The sequence below is a fragment of the Brassica napus genome, chromosome A6, assembly GCF_020379485.1.
Source record: "Brassica napus cultivar Da-Ae chromosome A6, Da-Ae, whole genome shotgun sequence".
In the NCBI taxonomy this organism is placed as follows: Eukaryota; Viridiplantae; Streptophyta; class Magnoliopsida; order Brassicales; family Brassicaceae; genus Brassica; species Brassica napus.
The window spans coordinates 21,286,729-21,306,333 of record NC_063439.1 but is presented as its reverse complement, the minus strand read 5'-3'; the positions used below and the strand labels follow the sequence as shown (position 1 = coordinate 21,306,333).

Genomic DNA, 19,605 nt, shown 5'->3' with positions numbered 1-19,605 from the left:
CTGACCCGTATTTTAAAACTGGATTTCTTTTTACCAATATTTTTATGCTTATTCATTTTAGGTAATTTATTATTGTATATATAAAAGTGTAAGATATGTTAATTTTTAGATATGTATTATATAGTTTGTTAATTTTAAGTCGTTCTATCATCATATTATATTTTAAATAAATAGTTTTATATTTATGAAAATAAAATTTATAAATTTATCAATTAAATATAATTTTATCATATTTATTTTAGTATAATAATTATATTTTAACAGGATCATGACTATAAAAGTAGATAAAATAGGATATAATTTATTTATTTTCGTTTCTAAACGATAACTTAAAATACATTAAGTTATTGTTTAAATATTACACAAATTTATTAAAATTTTTAAAATATAATATATACATATATATTATATTTAAAATGAAAATATATTATGATTAAAGTAGTTACAAAGATTTTATATTATTAACTTTAAAAAAATACATGTTAATTTTTATACATGTATTATATAGTTTGATAATGTTAACCCATCTTACCAACATATTAGATTTTATTTTTGAACATAAATATTTTATAATTACGAAAATAAAATATATAAATATATAAATTTAATACAATTTTATTATATTTATCTCAATATAATAATTTTAATTTAATATGATTGATTATGATTATATAATAACTAAAATATTATAGATTTTTTTATTTTTCATTTTATATAACTGAATATATTAATGTATAATAATATTTTAAACTAATTTCGAAATTAGTGAAAATATTTAAATATAATTTCAAAAATGACGATCTTGCAAAAATCTTCTTAAACAGATTTGTTAGAATTTTAAAATAAATATATTTATATTTAAAATGAAAAGATATCAAAAGATACTATGATTAAAATATTTTTAAAATTATATTTATTATTAGTCTGAATTAAAATATAGTATGAATTTCTATGAATAGGTCCATTAGGTCCATTTTTAAAAAAATCACACATGAATCAAGGTTGTGACTTCTGTTTTAATATATAAGATTAGAATAAACAACAAATAATTTATTCGTAGGTGATTAAATTTTTGTTATTGCTCGGTTAAGGATATCCATATGAATAGCAATATTCCATCGCTTTATTATTGAAGAGCAACACGAGGATTTGATTTTAGTTTGAAAATGAGATATTATTTAAGATTTTCTAAAGTTTCCATAAGATTTAAAATAAAAGTATTGACTATATTATTGTTAGAGAAATTTAAGATAATATATTATTAGTCTAAATTTAAGGTAAGAATAAAATATTAATTGTCTAATGAAAATGTCCAACAATATTGTGTAAGTAAATTTTTTAAGAGTTCTTTTCTTTTAATAGTATAGATCATACAAAAAAATCTACTTAAAAAGATTTTTGCACCTATTAGTAACTAATTATTATTTTTTGTCCTATCTTATATTTCTCTAACTATATATCATAATAAATGTTCTTATTTGGCTTTTAATTTTTTTTTCCTTTTAATACACCTAATCTTAATGGATCCGATATATAATATCAAAGCAAATTATTTGAAATCGGTTAGTTATGATTTATGCTCAGTTTGGTATAGTTAATTTCAAAATTAAAATATATATTTATCACGTTTTTCTATCTTTCTCCATTTACAGAAAATGTCACATTATAATATCGAAAACATAAATCTATATATACTGGCATATACCTTATAATAAAAACTCATGTGTATCACGTGACACTAATATCCTATCAATCCTTATACCCTAAATCATTATTCCAAGTCTAAACATTTGATAACTTTGTAAGAGAACCATGTTCAGGATAATAAATTTTGTATTCTCATATATATTTTTGGTATAACATATTTTTTTCAAATTTGTAATAAAACTGTTCAATTTTTTTTTATGAAAAACCAAATTGCAACTAATTTTACTTCCAAAATTCATAAATGTAACTTTAAAGGGGAAATTATACATTTACACTTTGTTGAGTACCCCTTTTCAAATTTACACTCAGGAGGAGGACATTTTCACAAATACCTAATTGTTTAGTAGCCGAAAGACAATAATAACCCTCGCAATTTTAACCTTTTCTCTCGAATCTCTCTAGCTCGCCATCGAAGGCGACGAGATTACAGAGCTACGACGGCGATTCTAGCAACGGCGACGACAAAAGGTCTTCTCTCTCACTAGTCACGCCGTCTCTCTGGAAAGAGCATCCGGTGACGACGAATAACAATCAGACTATACGATTCAAAATTTCATCTCAAAAAATGTCGTCTACTCCTCACGATTCTCCTCTACACGATTCTCCTATACACGATTCTCCTCTTCACGATTCTCCTATTCATGATTCTTATCTTCACGATTCTCTACAAGTAAGTACCTAAATTATTGTTTGTTTCAAGTCATTTTTTGAATTTGTTATTTCTGTTATAAGAAAATAGAAGAACATTGGTTGAGGATTGTCATGTTTCTAGTTAGATCTAAGAGAAATAGTATCGATAGTGAACATTGAGTTTTTTTGAAAAATTATAAGCCTTTATAAATGTGGGTTTCAAGTAATTATAAAATGCGTGAACTCAAGAAGTGTTGTCTTGTATTGCAGTTGGATAGCAACGAGTTTTGCACAACCTTGAAATTGCCTGGGAGGGTTTATGAAGCTGTAGAAACACCAGATAATCCCAAAGCGATAATCCATCACTCAAAGATTGATTATATCGAGAAGGTGGAAGATATATTAGGAAAAGAAGAGTTTTCTTTCATAGAGAACTCTCACATTGGGAGCATTTTGAAGTTGGTTAAAAGGAATAGGGTTCAATTTTCAGAAGAGTTGTTCCATTTTCTAATGCAGCGAAGAGTATTGACGCAAGGAGAGGATCTCTGGTTTACTTTCTCGGACCAGCCTATGAGGTTTTCACTAAGGGAATTTCATCTGACAACAGGCTTACGTTGTGAGGAAGATCAGACAATAACAGAGCCGCTGTTCAAAATAATGAAGAAGCCATACATTTGGATGCTGGGCAAGATTGATAAGTTTACGGTGAGAACGTTATATGAAATGTTTAAAAAGAAAGCACGAAGCATGCCAACACTAGAAAGATTATCCCTTGGAACAGCAATACTCACAGAAGCGGTAATTATGGCAGAAAATCCGAGTTCTAAAATCCCGAGAGACAGGTTGCAGCGTTATATGAACTATCGCTCACACAAGATTGCTTGGGGTAAAACTGCTTATAGAATCTTGATGAGAAGTGTAAAAAGTTTGAGTGCAAGTTCCTGGACAGGAGATAGTTATGAAGTGAGTGGTTTTGCGCTAGCCATAAATCTGTGGGCAATGTCATCAGTGAATGTGCTTGGTAAATCTTTGGGAAAGCCATGCGAGACATCCTCTTCTTCTGATCCGTTGTGTCTACATTGGGACTCAACAAGAACTCCGACAATAGCTGAAGTGTTAGAGCTGGAGAAGATAAACAATGTGAGTTTTTATAAGCGTATATAAATATATTCGTATTGTATTGTTTGAAAAGTGGATTTCTAGGGACTCCTTGAAAAGGTCCACAAATCGGTGTCTTGTAGGATTGTAAATTTGACATGTGTTTATACAAGATTATAAATGTACTTTTATAAGGACTATATAAATTAATATATAAGAGGTTTACATAGATATGTTTTATTTATTCTACAGGTTGAGGTTAGCACAGTGATTGGATTGGCTGAGGAATACAAACATTTGGTGGGGGCAACACATAGTGACGATGCTGACTTTCACAGTGTTGTGAAACTAGTTCAACAAGGATACAAAATGAGGAGAAGCGATTGGGAGAAAGGTTTTGTGGATATGTTTGTTGCAACAGAAGATATAGGTCAACAACGCAAGACAAAAGACGAAGATGCAGAGCATGGTGAAGATCTGAACCATAATGAAGATGAAGAGGAAAAGAAAGATGAAGAGGAAAAGACAGATGAAGAGGAAAATAAAGATGAAGAGTATCAAAAGGATAAGGAGCAAAGAAAAGATAAAAATCATTCCATGTCTAACAGCGAGAAACTTGATAAGCTAATCCAAATGGTTCGTGATTTGGATAAGCGAGTAGTAATGATCCAGAATGTTTTAGGAGTTAAGGTAACCAATTCAATTTTACCAATTACTTATCAAATTTCGCGTGTTATTCCTCTCTAATGATTTCACTTGTTTTTTTGAAGTTTAACGACAGTTCACCAAACAAAGAAGATTGTGAAAATGGAGCTAGTTCTGGTGATAGAAGAAGTGCACAAGATTATGAAAATGAAGAAGATACAATTAATGAAGAAGCAAACTCTGATGATAAAAAAAATGCACCAGATGATGAAAATGAAGAAGATACAATTGCTGAAGCAGCAAACTCTGAAGATACAATTGCTGAAGAAGCAAACTCTGGCGATGGAAGAAGTGCACTGGATGATGAAAATGAAAAAGAGATATGTGATGAAGAAGCAAAATCTGGTACAGAGCATCAAAGGGAAGAAGAGAATATTCTTGGGGAAATTGAGACTACACAAAAAATCACTCAAGACGAAGACACAGAAAAACTTGAATCAGAAAGTTGCTTGAAACAAACGTCGCAGGTATGAATCTAAAACAGGATATAAAGGTTTATAAATTTTTTAATTTAGTGATAGGCAAATTGAATTTCTTATTTCTTTTGTAGGTTACGTCGCCTACTCCAACATTCAATACTCCAAACTTTGATACAAGGGTACAAAATTAATATATTTTATAAGGCCTTGTAAAAGTTTAATGTATATAGCATAAACATCTAATTTTCAAATATTTTGTCTGAAGGTTTCATCGCCTAATCCAACATTTACGTCTCCTAAGTTTGATCTCCTTTCCCAAGAAAGTCATAGTGGAAAGGGTACAAATGAGGTATTTTATAAAGCTTTATAAACTATTTCATGATCGTTAAGGTCTCTTAAACAATTATATAAAAACGATTTGCATGAATCAGGTTCTTATGAGAGATGTTTATGAGATTCCTGTTTTCCAACCTCTAATGAAAATAAAAAAGAGATTGGTACAACAACACAGCCAGGTTTGTTTTCCAAACTTTATGAGTATTGATTTATTTTATAGACTTAATAATCCTTTGTAAAAAGGGGACTATTTTTTTTGTTCTGTAGGTAAACGAAGATGTTGAGCCTCCACTTCAAAAGAAGTTTAAAGCTGATACAGATAATGTTCCGCTAAGAAGAAGTGAAAGAGGTCAAATACCATCCATTCATACACAACCACCGTTTACAGGAGCAAGGAAGAAACATCCGATTCTTCATCCCTTTGAGCCAGTTGATAAAACAAGAAAAGAAAAAATGAGAGAATGGAAAATGTCAAACAAAAGAAAGTAAGTTTTATTTTATAAGAAGCTATATATTTCATGAAACTAGATATCTACATAAAAAAGTATGAGTGTCCAATGTAGGAAGCTGAGAATCAATCAAGAGATAGTAAACGCAAAGTGGTTTTCGGATATTGAAACTCCGGGAAAAAAACTTTCAAAAACGGTTAGACTATATGTGAACAAAAATTCTTTATAATCCCTTATAAATTTATATTAATCTTCTTTATAAAACTATATGATCGCTATTCTGAGTATTTGTTTTTTTTTTGTTTCAGCATATTGAAGCAGGTTTTGAGTTGCTGAAACTGAGACAGATAAACAATCCAGATTTGTTTCTGAACAAAACTGCCTTAGTTGTTGGAGTGAAGTTTCTTGAAGAAATAGATGAGTTTTATGATGAGTTTTTAGATGACAAGAAAGGTTTCCAATTTGGAGCAGGCTTTGACAAGTACAACATAGAGAAGAATATCAACTTCCTCTATTCGGCCATTGCAGTAGCAGAGAAGTATTGGCTTGGAGTTGTAATCAACTTGGAGAAGAGAAATATCACAGCATTCAATTGTGCAGCAATGAAGTTCACAGATGCGAGTTTGGTCCCTTACGTTAATGCATATGCGATGGCTCTCCCATTCATGATTCGCTACTTCTTCAAAGATGTCAGCATGGATACAAGCAAGTTCTCGATAAAAATTGTATCTGAAGGTTTCCCACAGGTAACATCTTTATAACCGCTTATAAATCTTTATGGTAGATTTGTATCCAGGTTCTTCAGATCAAATAACTTATATTATAATTTATCTGCTAATATATTACTAAAACATATTTGTTTAAGGTTCTTAAAATAGAAGACAGTGGAGTTTATGCATTGAAGCTGATAGAGTGCCATGCAATGCGTATAGTGGATTTGACAAAGCTGAGTGAAGAAAAAATTGCAATCATCCGAGAAAAGTTGGCGGTTGATATCTTCTCGGAATTACAATGAATACTAATGTGGGAATGAACAAAAACTTTATAGCTTGCTTATAGTTATGTGTGAACAACTATCTGTTTTATGCGTGTTTGGTAAACTTTGTTTGTAGAATTCTGAGTATTATGAGTTTATGACTTGGATTTATGGTTTTCCTTAAATTTAGAAAGTTCAATGGTAAATTTGTATTTCAGTAGCTTTATAACACATTATTACAAATAGTTTATAACCTCTTATAAAATCAAAACAAAATGGTTTATTACAAATGAATTTACGATATATAAAGGAGTATATAAAAGTTATAAAGATTTATAAATCGTTTTTCAAGAGCTCATCAGTTCATAAAACAAAAAAGAATTAAGGTTTATAAAGTTGTATAAACAACCAAAATGATTTATAAATCTGTATAAAATAATGTATAAGGGCATATAAATTTATATAAGATAAAAAACAAAACTTGTTTTTTTACCTCTTGTAAAATCAATCGAGTTTAGGATATATAAAGGGAAATTTAAAAGTTATAAAGACTTATAAATCTATAAAAAAAGTAATTTATAAAGGCTTCTAAATCAGTTTACAAATATTATATACAAAAATAATGATATGTAAACACCAATACGAGGATATATAAAGGGAAATTTAAAAGTTATAAAGACTTATAAATCTATAAAAAAAGTAATTTATAAAGGCTTCTAAATCAGTTTACAAATATTATATACAAAAATAATGATATGTAAACACCAATACGAGGATATATAAAGGAGAATTTAAAAGTTATAATGACTTATAAATCTATAAAAAAAGTAATTTATAAAGGCTTCTAAATCAGTTTACAAATATTATATACAAAAATAATGATATGTAAACACCAATACGAGGATATATAAAGGGGAATTTAAAAGTTATAAAGACTTATAAATCTATAAAAAAAGTAATTTATAAAGGCTTCTAAATCAGTTTACAAATATTATATACAAAAATAATGATATGTAAACACCAATACGAGGATATATAAAGGGGAATTTAAAAGTTATAAAGACTTATAAATCTATAAAAAAAGTAATTTATAAAGGCTTCTAAATCAGTTTACAAATATTATATACAAAAATAATGATATGTAAACACCAATACGAGGATATATAAAGGAGAATTTAAAAGTTATAATGACTTATAAATCTATAAAAAAAGTAATTTATAAAGGCTTCTAAATCAGTTTACAAATATTATATACAAAAATAATGATATGTAAACACCAATACGAGGATATATAAAGGGGAATTTAAAAGTTATAAAGACTTATAAATCTATAAAAAAAGTAATTTATAAAGGCTTCTAAATCAGTTTACAAATATTATATACAAAAATAATGATATGTAAACACCAATACGAGGATATATAAAGGGGAATTTAAAAGTTATAAAGACTTATAAATCTATAAAAAAAAGTAATTTATAAAGGCTTCTAAATCAGTTTATATACAAAAATGATGATATGTAAGCAACATTATGAGTATACGTGCTAATCATAACGAGTAAGTAATATGGTCTAGTGGTAAGTTGAGGTTGCTTAAAATTTCAATTTAGACAGAAACCCGTGTTCGACCCATGACCTCAACGATTTATCTGTTTTTTTATCATTTACCAAAAGGGATGGCAAAACAGTAAATTTAACTCTTCTCACGCGACACGTCTTCATCTTCTTCACTATGACACGTTTTTTTTTTTGCTTTCTTGTTTTCTATCATTTCTTCATCGTTTCTCTATGTCCGTAAATTTCAAGAAGAAGAATCAACACAACAATCTTCCCCATTTTGAATCATTATCGTGGCAAAAGGTAATTGAGTTTCATCTTCATTTTTGAATCAACAATCTAAATTGAATTGAATTTTTGTTTGAAACCTAATTGATTGACTTAAAATCTCAATCTGTTTCAGTTTCAGTTCCAATTCAACTTGAATCGAATTTAGCAAAAGTTAATTCAAGAACATTCACTGTATTCTCTTTTGATTTTTTATATTCAATTTAGATCAAATTGAAATTCCTATCTGCTTTTGTATATACACTCCAAAATCGAATTGAATTTTTGTATGGAACCTAATTGATTTATCTAAAATCTCAATTTGTTTCAGTTTCTTGGATGCATGTCGTTCATTTGATCTTAATTCACCTAGTTTCTTTCTTTTCTTGATTTTTTTTTTTGTGATCTGCATTTCCGATTCCTCCTCAGGAAGATGAAAAATAATTTGAAGAAAAAAGGAAAACTTTTGTCTATTGCCAAAGATTGTGAAGTAGAAGTATCTATTCAAGAAGATGGGTTCAGAGGTTCTTGGTATAGAGCTATCCTCGAGCAAAATCCGACGAGAGTAACAGGAAAAAAGCTTCGGGTTAGTTACAAAACTATGTTCAACGAAGATGGTGTAAGTCCTTTGAAGGAAACTATTGAAAGAAGTTTTATTCGGCCAGTCCCGCCAGAGTGTCTGAATGAGGGTGTCGTATTCAAGGAAGGGTCGGTGGTGGATGCTTATTTTAATAATGGTTGGTGGACTGGTGTTATCGTAGTTGAAAGGCCAGATGGTAGTTTTTTGGTTTACTTTGATGATCCACCAGACATAATGAGATTCATCAGAAGCCAACTGAGACCTCATGCTGATTGGATCGGCTCCAAATGGGTCAAAAGCAAAAACAAGGTATTGTTTTTTTTTGTATGTTTTAAGTTATAAAATTTTGAATGTTTGAGGGCTTTAGCTTATATATGATTGTTTTGGAATTGAAGGTATTGAGTCAACACATGTTTACGAGAGGGAAGTTGGTGGAAATGACCCGTGAAATTAGTGAAAGTGAAAAGGAAAAAATTTGGGTCCGAGCATTGGTAATTACAGAAGTTCGGAAACAAGGAGATGATAGAAGAAAATTTCTGATCAAAAGATGTACAATCTCACAAAATTCGAGTGATGAAGCGGAAGGAAAACATTTAATAGTTGATATTTGCAAAATAAGGCCATCTCCTCCTCGAGATCTTTGTGCAGAGTACAGTCTGAACGACTATGTTGAAGTGGTTGTTACCCATGGGTGGCGCAAAGGTCGAGTGACGGAAATTCTCCTTGAAAACAAATACAAAGTGTATTTCGCTGCCACAAAAGAGGATGCGGTTTTTAATTATACTGAGATTAGGCTGTCAATGGAGTGGCTAGGTGGTGGTAGTTGGATTCGCGCACATGAGGTATTTTCTCACACATAATTTGTATTCATTTTTGGTGCAATTTAAAATCTTCCTACACCATTTTTGCAGAGAGAATTTGAAAATAATGCTGGCACACCAATCAGACCCGGTCAAGATAGTCCTAGTAACACACTTGCCACCGATGAAGATGATACGTTGAATGATGATGCCACCAAAATCAGATCCGATCAAGAGAGCCCTAGTATCACACTTGTTTTAGAATCCAATGAAGAGGATAAGGTGAATGATGATGCCACAGAAATCACATCCTCTCTCGAGAGACACAGAAACACTTCTGTTTTAGAAGCCACTGAGGCTGAAACACAAAACCATGAAACCATATATGTAAGTTTTAGACTATCACCTATATATGTGTTCTCATAGGCTTCTTTTTCTTATCTTTAAACTATATATTTTTACTAATGATGTGTAGGGAAAGGAGTTACCATTACCTCATGAATCAGAAGATATGATGGATGATGTAGCCACTCCAATCATAGACCCTCAAGAGATTCCACGAGGTAAAATGTAGATTATGATTTATAAAAGCCTATAAATAATTTATAAAGACTTACAAATATGTGTAGTTTATAAGAGCAATAAATAGTTTACAAGGGCTTCTAAATCTATATAAAATTTTGACAATTATTTTGAAGGGCTTATAAGGTTTTATGAAGATTTATAAAATAAGGTAATATATAAAGACCTATAAACAATTTTAAAAGATTTATAAATCTGTATAAAATGATTTACAAATTTTGACAATAATTAATAAAGACTTATGAATCTCTATATAATAATTTATAAGGGTTAATAAAATTTTTTAAAAAGCATATAAATATTTTGCAGAAGCTTGTTAATCTATAATAGTTTATAAAACCGTTTTCTAAGCATTAAACCATAAATAAACTTGGGCCTTAAACATTGATAATCGAAATTGGGCCTTAGTGTAAAAAAAATAAAACCGTCACGAATTAGGGTAAAAAGTCGGGACTTTTCATCGCCTTCCTCCGTTCGCGTCTCTTCTGATACAGAGCTGAAGCGCATCTTTTGATCTCTATTTATACTCCGCCGTTCTACATTTCTTTGGTTACAAAAACTTACTTTTCACCATCGATTTCTCTTAACTCCGGTAATGTTATTGGTTCTTCTTAGCGATTCTTCTTCTCACTCTGTCATTTGCGATATATTTCATTGCTAGTTCTTTCGTTTTTGATGTGGTTAATCGATTTTAGAATGATCTATTATGATTTACAAGTGTTGATAAACAAAACCTTTATAAGTCATTATAAAACATATCTTTGACATTGCCATTTTGAATTGTTTCAGGTGAAACGATGAGTGAGTCTAATGACAAGATTGCTTTGCCAAAAAGAATCTCCGAAACTGGTACAAAAGGAGTCGTATTGCAAAGAATTAACAAGCGCTCCAATCTGAAGTTGGTTGGTAAAGTTGAAACCCTTTTGGGCAAAGAATTCAAGAAGCTTGAAGATTCATTCTTGGCTCCGGTAATTAAGATGGGAAGGAAGCAGAAGCTTATGGTGTTTTCAAGGCATTTGATTCATCACTTACTCTTAAGGAGAATTGATATAGGCGAGAAGGGTTTGTGGTTTACTTTTGGAGAACAACTAATGAGGTTTTCTCTAAGAGAATTCCACTTGACAACGGGTCTGCCTTGTGTTGTTGATAAAGATGAAGATGAAGCCGAGACTTCAGCAACAAAAAAGAAGAAGAAAGATCCATGGATGAACAAGAATCAAACTCTAAACACCTTGCTTAAGCTTCTTGTCGAAAAGAGTAAAGAGCTTACTGCTGATCAGAGATTAAGATTGGGAGCTACAATCCTTGTGGAAGGGATATTGATGGCAAGCAATCCGGTGACAAGTATTCCAGAAGAGCGTCTGCTTAGAGCTAGAAATTTCAAAGAGTTTTGCAAGTATCCCTGGGGGAATTTGGCCTTTGATTATTTACTGAAAGAAGTGAAGAGCTTTACCTATGCAAAGCTGACGGAGAATAATCAATACGCGATTTGTGGCTTTATATATGCGCTTCAGCTCTGGGCGTTATCTTCTGTGAATCAACTAGGCACATTCTTTGGTATTAGCGATGATGGAATTCAGTTTCCCTTGTGCTTGCATTGGAAAGAAACCAAAGCGCTTACTATTGAGGAGGTTAACAGATTCGACCAAATGGAGAAGGTAACCGTTTATAATGTTTTATAAAACTGTTTTAGTCTTTGCATTCTTCTTTTACCGATTGTTTGATCATATGCAAACACTTGTCAGGTTGATGTCAAATGTATCCTTGGAGATCCCGGATTGCATAGCGACTTGGTTGAAGATGTTGACTGTGAATTTGGAAGAGTTGTTGATCTTGTCAAAAGAGGATATCGTTTGAAGAGACAAGATTGGCTCAATAGAAGTGTCGACATTGCCGTTGCTGAAGCTGAAGTGGACGAAAATAATTCTGTTCCTGGGATTGATGCAACTGATCAAGAAAAGATTGAATTCCTCAATAATAAGGTAGTGTCTCTTGAAGAAAGAGTGAAGTACCTTGAAGGTCTTTTGAACATTCGTGGAGAAACTGTGAAGGTAAACTACTTTCTATATTTGTTTCGTGTTGTAAATGACAAAAAGATTCATATGCTTCTAACTTGTAACAGGAAACTGAGAAGTCAAAAGAAACTGAAGCCGCCACAAAAACCAAGGTTTGCTATCTATAACGTCTTCATATTCTTAATACAATGTGTGTGAGCTCACATATAATATTTCAGGTAAATGGACAGAATGCCGATTATGAACTTGACGAAAATGAAGTTTTAGGAGTTTATATAGATGCCAAAAGAAAGGAAATCGCTAAGGTTATTTTATTTTTGATATTTTATAATGTTGTTATTAAATTCGAAATTGCTAAGCTAGTTTTTTTTCTTGTAATATTAGAGAAAGAAGAATGGTGTAAGACCTCCACGTGAAGTAGGACATCAAGATGAAGATGATGTAGAAGTCGAAGTCAATGAAGTAAGCTTATTTATAACACTTTATAAATTGAAAACCGTTATAGAATTATAAATCATTAAAAATATGTAATTTTTTTTTTAAAATAGGAACAACCACAAGAAGAAGAGGAACAACAACAAGAAGATGATACAGAAGACGATGTGGACGATGGTGATAAAGAGAGTGAAAATCCGGAAACCAATGAAGTAAGCTGATTTATAAATCTTTAAAAACTGAACAATCGTTTTAAATTTATAAATCATTATAAATATGTAATCCTTTTATTGAAATAGGGACAGACACAAGAGGAAGAGGAACAACACCAAGAGGATGACGCAGAAGTCAATGAAGTAAGCTTATTTATAACCCTTTATAAATTGAAAACCGTTATAGAATTATAAATCATTAAGAATATGTAATCTTTTTTTTTTTAAATAGGAACAGCCACAAGAAGAAGAGGAACAACAAGAAGAAGAGGATACAGAAGACGATGTGGACGACGGTGATAAAGAGAGTGAAAATCCGGAAACCAATGAAGTAAGCTGATTTATAAATCTTTATAAACTGAACAATCGTTTTAAATTTATAAATCATTATAAATATGTAATCCTTTAATTGAAATAGGAACAGAAACAAGAGGAAGAGGAGCAACAACAAGAGGATGACACAGAAGTCAATACAGATGTTGACGTCGGTGCTAAGGAAAATGGATCTGAAAACCCCGTGAAAGGTTCAAAGAAACGTGGAAGAAAGGTAAATATCTCTCAGTGTATAAGGGTTTATAAAATGTTGTTTAGTATAATCTATGTAACTTTTTTTATTGTGTCATCAAAATTGAAGGATGGAGAAGAAAATGAGGATGCATATGAAAAGCCCGTGAAGGTTACAAGGAAAAGTGAAAGAGTAACTAAGGTAAATATCTCTCTGTGTATAATGCTTTATAAAATGCTGTTTAGTATAATCAATGTAACTTTTTTTATTGTGTCATCAAAATTGAAGGGTGGAGAAGTAAATGAGGATGCATCTGAAAAGCCCATGAAGGGTACAAGGAAAAGTAAAAGAGGAACTAAGGTGAATATCTCTCAGTGTATAAGGGTTTATAAAATGCTGTTTAGTATAATCAATGTAACTTTTTTTATTGTGTCATCAAAATTGAAGGGTGGAGAAGTAAATGAGGATGCATCTGAAAAGCCCATGAAGGGTACAAGGAAAAGTAAAAGAGGAACTAAGGTGAATATCTCTCTGTGTATAATGCTTTATAAAATGTTGTTTAGTATACTCTATGTAACTTTTTTTATTGTGTCATCAAAATTGAAGGATGGAGAAGAAAATGAGTATGCATATGAAAAGCCCGTGAAGGTTACAAGGAAAAGTGAAAGAGTAACTAAGGTAAATATCTCTCTGTGTATAATAGTTTATAAAATGTTCTTTCTGATTATCAGCTGTTATTAAAATCGAAATTGCTAAGTTATTTATTTGTCTTGTAATATAAGGGAAAGAAGAAAGGTGTAACACCCCCACGTGAAGTACAACAACAAGTAGAAGATCATGCAGAAACCAATGAAGTAAGCTGATTTATAAGTCTTTATAAACTGATTGACTTTTTAAATGTTTAATATGCTCTATGTAACTTTACTTATTGTGTCATTAAAATTGAAGGATGGAGAAGGGAATGAGGATGCATCTAAAAAGCACGTGAAGTTTACAAAGAAGAATGGAAGAGGAAATAAGGTAAATATCTCTCTATGTATAATGGTTTATAAAATATTCTTTCAAATTTCATTGACTACATCCAATTATCATTTCTGATTTTCTTAATTGTTATGCTTATAAAGGAACACAATGTTGGCACCCCCAAATCGAAAAAACAAAAGAAACAATTTGAGAAAGATTCAGCTGATGATGTGATAGGAAGTGTTTTGGAAGATCTTAAAAATGCCGATTAGAAGCATCGCGAATTTGAAGAAATGAAGCTCTTTCAGTTTTTTAGTACTTTTAACAAATATCTATGGAACTTTTTCAGTTTTAGTGTGTTATCTTTTGATGATGTCTTCAATGAGGAACATCTTTTGGCTTGTCCCTTAATCCTTCATGATGAGGAAAATATATTTTGGTTTGTACCTTAAACCTTTGCTAAGGAAACATATTTTATTTATGTTCATGCAAGTAAGCTAAGATATCAAACGAACATATAATTTCTACAATTAATCTGAATCCTAATGATTTATAAAGGGTAGTTTATGTAACCACACATTTCGTATAATAAATAACATAACTTCTATTAGACACCTGCAAAATTTATAAAGCATTATAAAATGATAGATGTAAAAATAAAAGGAACATAACTTCTATTAGACACCTGTAAACTTTATAAATCATTATAAAACGATAAAATGTAATAGTAAAAGGTTCCCCAAAATCTATTCGATTCCAATTCTCTCTTATAACATCATATAAAATAATCAATTGCACACAAGTTTTTATACTACTCTGTTATCAAATAGGCCTTACACAACTACCTTTGTTGTGTCCTTTCTGTCCACATCTGCTGCATTTGTAAGCCTTGGGTGATGGTTTAGATATGGGCCGATATTTTCCATACTCCCACGAACTTGGTATCCTCTTTTTTTTCCTCCTCCCACTAGGAAAGCGTGTAGATGGAGGGCGACAAACAAACGAAGCTACATGGGGAGGAATATCCCAATATGTTTTATCACCAACAGGATATACACTCTCTGAATATGCTAGTGTAAACCTAATAAGAAAATTAAGAGAATTAAATAAAGGTACAATAAAGACAGAAAAATGAAAAAGAAGTGTTGTAGAACAATATTTATAAAACCTTATAAATTTGATCAATTTTGTAAACATATATAAACGTGCTGATGTATTACCACAATGGCTGAGAGAACGGACCTTTCATTGGAGAAAAACTCATCGACATAATCATTTTCGTGCTTATTCCCAGATTTTGCAGCGGCAATTGCATGAGCACAAGGAAACTTCTCAATATCAAACACAAAACATGAACAATGCCTTGTTTGAAAATTCACCACTTGATCTCTTGTATCTCCCTTAACCTCAAACTCTGAATCATTGATTTTGGAAACTTCAAGGAAGCGAGACGTAAAATCATATAGCTCCTTCATCTTGTTCCCCACTTCGACAGTGACAGGGTGCATGTGACGAACTCCTTCCTCACGTCGTTCAGTGAACCACTTAGTCATTATCATCCTAATAGTGTCAAAAAGACAGACAATTGGATACTCACGACTCACTTTCAGCAAAGAATTTATAGATTCGGCCAAGTTTGACGTCATGATGTTGAAGCGATTAGCAGGAGAATAAGCTCGGGTCCACTTCCTGAAGTCTGCTTTACGAAGATAATCTGCTAATACAATGTCGGACTCCTCAATCTCTTGAAAATAGCAATCGAAATCAGCTTTGGTGTAGGCATAACCAGCTTCAACAACCAAAGGGACAAGTGTTGAACTTTTGAAATTGTCCTGGACATTCTTTTGAAAGTGAAAGATGCAGATTCCATGGTGAGCAACAGGATAATGTTGTAAAAGAGCTTTTTCAATAGAGGCCGCACGATCAGAGACAAAAACCAAATCCTCTTCATCAGGAATGATGGTTTTCAGACATTTCATAAACCAACTCCATGAGGCTTCATTCTCAGAATCAACTATAGCAAAAGCTATAGGATACAAGTGAAAATTACCATCTTGTGCTGTGGCAGCAAGTAGAGTCCCTTTATACTTTGATTTCAGATGGGCACCATCAACAGAAAGTACCTTCCTCATCAACTTAAACCCTCTGATAGATGGACCAAGCGACAAAAATGCGTATTTGAATTTCCCAACAGCATCAACTTCGATAAAAGTCACAGAACCTGGATTCTTTTCTTTTATCATGTGAAACCAACTGGGCAAAGCTTCATAACTGTCATCAGGAGTACCCCTAGCTATATCTTGGCCGTGCTCTTGAGACCTCCAAGCCTTTGAATATGTAATCACAACACCATGATCATTTCTAGCTTTTTCCATGATCTGTTTAGGTTTCAGCCCAATCTTTCCTCCTTCATAATGATTGCTGACCATAGTTCCCAACAATTTTGCAGTAGCTTGCCGATGACTAACAGTTCTCAGAGAAGTGTCACAAGTATGTTTAGATACATAATGACGAACAAAAAAACTCTGAGATCCTTTAACTGATTTTGCACGAAAACTCCAACTGCATCTTTCATCCACACAACTAAGAACATAACGTGTTTTGTCTGAATATTCTGTGTGGAACTCAAAGCTTTTACTAACTGCATGCAACCTCAACTTTGTGCTCATTTCCTTTTTATCCTTGAAAAACTTCCCGCAGAACAAATCATCATCATCACCACAACTGGGAGACAAGATATCTTCTCCCATGCTTTCTCTACCACGTCTACTGGAGAAAGATGGCAATTTTGACTTTCCAGACCCATATACAGCAAGTCCAATCGAGTCCAATCCTCTCTAAGATAAAAACATGAAACATATACATTAAAAATAGAATTTATAACCCATTATAAGACATTGATTAAACTCTCATATATTTATATTTGACAGAGGAAAAAGTTATATGTACCTTATTGCTAACAAGACCACTTGAAGGAGAAATAAGACTGTCGCTAATACAAGTATGTTGTATACCAGAGACTTCGTCAACTCTCTGAATGCTGTTCCATTCAGTCTCCGCGTGTGTTTTTGTTCCTCTCTAGAAAATTAAACATGTATTTATTACCTTTATAAGACATTATAATTATGAATGTTAAGGTAAGAGTTTTGAAAAGTACCTCAAATACATTACTACTTCCAGCAATAGGCGAATCATGAGTACTAGAAATTTCATCTTGTGTCTGAATCATGTTTGACATAATCAATGGTGATTTTTGTGTTCCTGTCTGAAACATAAAAACATAAAGCTAGTAATGAATCTTGTAATGAAACATAAAAAGATAAAGCTAAATATATAATCATTTACAAGGCCTTATAAAAATGAGAGTTGTAATAAATACCTCACGCGGATTACTAGTTCCAGCAATAGGCAAATCATGATTACTATTTCCACCCCGTGGCTGGATCATATTTGACATAATCATTGGTGATAATTGAGTTCTTCTCTGAAACATTAAAAAAAAAACATAAAAGCTAATAGTTAAAATATATTTGGTAATGATCCTGCAAAATGCACAACTATTATTATAAGGTCTTATAAATGTAAAAGTTGTAATAGATACTGCTATGGCAAACTTCTTCAAGCAATGAGCAAATCACTACTACTACATACTACCTTATAAAATAAATGATAACTCTAATAAACAAACAAGTTAGCAAAAGAGTTTCATGCAGTTACCTTAATGGTTACACATAGATGAAGGTCTCCATTCTCCTTAAGTTTGCTCAGATAAGATGTTACTTGACGATCATTCCTAATAAATGCTGGAGGAAGCTCTTTTGTACCAAAGTTTAATTTTGAAGGTGAGGCATAGCTAAGATTTACACTGTTTCTGTTGCCATCAATTCCAAAATCTTCTAAAACAGCCACAATCAAATCATTGTAGCTGATATCTTCATGAATCATACTAAGAGAGGATCCTCGTTGATCATCCACTATGAAATCCCAGTGAATTCCATTTATTAGTTTCCATTCTCCACATATAGAACAAATTTCGAACACCATAACCTGATTATAAAGAACATGGGTATTAGAGAAGGAATGATCAACAAGATATATCAATAAGAAAAATACATAAAACTATATTCCTCATAGCTAAAAATTTATAAGGTTTTATAAATCTGAGATTCGAAAACTTCATGAGAAAAATTCGTCTCCTTCCCAGAAACCGATCGATTTTGAGAAACCAAGCAAAAATTACAGAAAAGAGACGAAAATCACTTTGTTACGTTCGTGAAGAGAGATTGATTCGATTGAGCTTGTAGTCTTCGCCAAATCTCGTCGGACGTCAATGTCGCCTGAATAATCAAATCTCGCCGGTGAAAATGGCTGAAGTCGTCGAAACTCTCTCGACGGATCGAATCTCTCTCGCCGGAATCGATCTCTCTCGCCGGAATCGATCTCTCTCGAAGGAATCGATCTCTCTCGCCGGAATCGATCTCTCGTTGGAATCTCTCGATCGCCGGAATCAATCTCTCGATTAGGGGTTTTTGAATTTTCAATTTCTTGTGGGAGAAGACTTATGTTTATGTTTGATTAAATAAGGGTATAATGGTACTTTACCCACTAAAATTTTAAAGGTAAATTTGAAAAGTGTAAAGTTGAAAAGTGGTATTAGGAAAGTGGTATTAGTGGCAATTCCCCAACTTTAAAATAATCATCAAAACCTATAAATTAAAATGCATAACATAAATACAATGCATTTACCTAATATAACAAATCAAATAGTTTATTCAGTTTTATGTACTTTTGTAAAATATATGAGAAGTTAAATAAATTTTTAAGAAAATATTATCAGACTTTTCTAGGTTTTGACCGGGACAACTGGTGTCGGTTCACGGGTTAATGACGGTTTTTTGGTTTTATCAGATTTTTAATTAATAAATTTTTATTAAATCTGAATTTTATAGCAATACAAGTATATAACTAGTCGATCTAGTGGTAATGTAGATTGTACTACTACTCTACGTCTCTTTCAATATAAGTCAACTGTACTTCAGTTCGTTTATTCATATTATCAAAATTAACTTCCAATGTCTAATCTGGAATGTCAACTCTACCTGATCAATAAGATTCTCTTATATTCCAAATATCTGTAACCAAAAGCGTCCCATTTATCCTTTTTGTTTTGAATGTTATCCCCCAATAGATTCTAAAAATGTGTTTGTGTTTATACAAAACGATGCAATTTTTCATCTCGTGAATTGGATTTGAATACCGAATGTTTTATTCCAAAATATTTAATATTATACAGAGATTGTTAAGGAAAAACATTGTTAGTACTATATTATATATTTTAATGCAGACATATAAACCATTAGCTAAGAACAAGT

The 19,605-nt window shown here is 31.7% G+C and overlaps 3 protein-coding genes across 23 annotated transcripts; 2 read left to right on the top strand and 1 right to left on the bottom strand.

Moving 5' to 3' along the window:
- Positions 1–1,968: 1,968 nt before the first annotated feature.
- LOC106441887 lies at positions 1,969–6,489 on the top strand. The gene is made up of 11 exons (XM_048735087.1): positions 1,969–2,377; positions 2,608–3,477; positions 3,688–4,125; positions 4,206–4,607; positions 4,691–4,738; positions 4,825–4,908; positions 4,991–5,074; positions 5,163–5,380; positions 5,459–5,540; positions 5,653–6,090; positions 6,210–6,489. The coding sequence occupies exons 1-11, from the start codon at positions 2,273–2,275 to the stop codon at positions 6,357–6,359; spliced, it is 2,919 nt and encodes a 972-aa protein (XP_048591044.1). The 5' UTR covers positions 1,969–2,272; the 3' UTR covers positions 6,360–6,489.
- Positions 6,490–8,543: 2,054 nt separating this feature from the next.
- On the top strand, positions 8,544–14,720 carry LOC125575885. 21 transcript variants are annotated; one of them, XM_048735085.1, is made up of 19 exons: positions 8,544–9,030; positions 9,117–9,563; positions 9,633–9,908; positions 9,997–10,084; positions 10,893–11,761; positions 11,849–12,154; positions 12,226–12,270; positions 12,337–12,423; positions 12,503–12,580; positions 12,667–12,765; positions 12,853–12,909; positions 12,998–13,096; positions 13,184–13,312; positions 13,400–13,471; positions 13,559–13,630; positions 13,877–13,948; positions 14,053–14,124; positions 14,219–14,290; positions 14,395–14,720. In XM_048735085.1, the coding sequence occupies exons 1-19, from the start codon at positions 8,575–8,577 to the stop codon at positions 14,503–14,505; spliced, it is 3,507 nt and encodes a 1,168-aa protein (XP_048591042.1). In that variant the 5' UTR covers positions 8,544–8,574; the 3' UTR covers positions 14,506–14,720. The 21 variants fall into 21 exon arrangements, with proteins under 21 accessions (XP_048591042.1, XP_048591039.1, XP_048591038.1 ...); XM_048735082.1 differs by having other exon boundaries at positions 13,718–13,948; XM_048735081.1 differs by adding an exon at positions 13,718–13,789 and having other exon boundaries at positions 13,184–13,471.
- A 201-nt stretch (positions 14,721–14,921) lies between these two features.
- LOC125575886 lies at positions 14,922–18,909 on the bottom strand. Its single transcript, XM_048735088.1, has 6 exons — positions 17,951–18,909; positions 17,613–17,717; positions 17,391–17,498; positions 17,183–17,311; positions 15,476–17,070; positions 14,922–15,314 (listed from the first exon to the last, which is right to left on the bottom strand). Exons 1-6 carry the CDS (start codon positions 18,275–18,277, stop codon positions 15,056–15,058), a joined length of 2,523 nt encoding a protein of 840 aa, XP_048591045.1. The 5' UTR covers positions 18,278–18,909; the 3' UTR covers positions 14,922–15,055.
- Positions 18,910–19,605: the final 696 nt, after the last annotated feature.

Excerpts from the sequence above, each read along its gene's own strand:
- LOC106441887 (XM_048735087.1), top strand. The coding sequence starts at position 2,273 with ATGTCGTCTACTCCTCACGATTCTCCTCTACACGATTCTCCTATACAC. Across the intron at positions 4,739-4,824 it reads CTCCAAACTTTGATACAAGG|GTTTCATCGCCTAATCCAAC; the intron begins GTACAAAATTAA and ends TTTTGTCTGAAG. Across the intron at positions 5,075-5,162 it reads TGGTACAACAACACAGCCAG|GTAAACGAAGATGTTGAGCC; the intron begins GTTTGTTTTCCA and ends TTTGTTCTGTAG.
- LOC125575885 (XM_048735065.1), top strand. The coding sequence starts at position 8,575 with ATGAAAAATAATTTGAAGAAAAAAGGAAAACTTTTGTCTATTGCCAAA. Across the intron at positions 9,031-9,116 it reads GGGTCAAAAGCAAAAACAAG|GTATTGAGTCAACACATGTT; the intron begins GTATTGTTTTTT and ends TTGGAATTGAAG. Across the intron at positions 12,581-12,666 it reads TAGAAGTCGAAGTCAATGAA|GAACAACCACAAGAAGAAGA; the intron begins GTAAGCTTATTT and ends TTTTTAAAATAG.
- LOC125575886 (XM_048735088.1), bottom strand. The coding sequence starts at position 18,277 with ATGGTGTTCGAAATTTGTTCTATATGTGGAGAATGGAAACTAATAAAT. Across the intron at positions 17,499-17,612 it reads GAACTAGTAATCCGCGTGAG|ACAGGAACACAAAAATCACC; the intron begins GTATTTATTACA and ends TTTATGTTTCAG. Across the intron at positions 17,071-17,182 it reads GTGGTCTTGTTAGCAATAAG|AGAGGATTGGACTCGATTGG; the intron begins GTACATATAACT and ends TTTTTATCTTAG.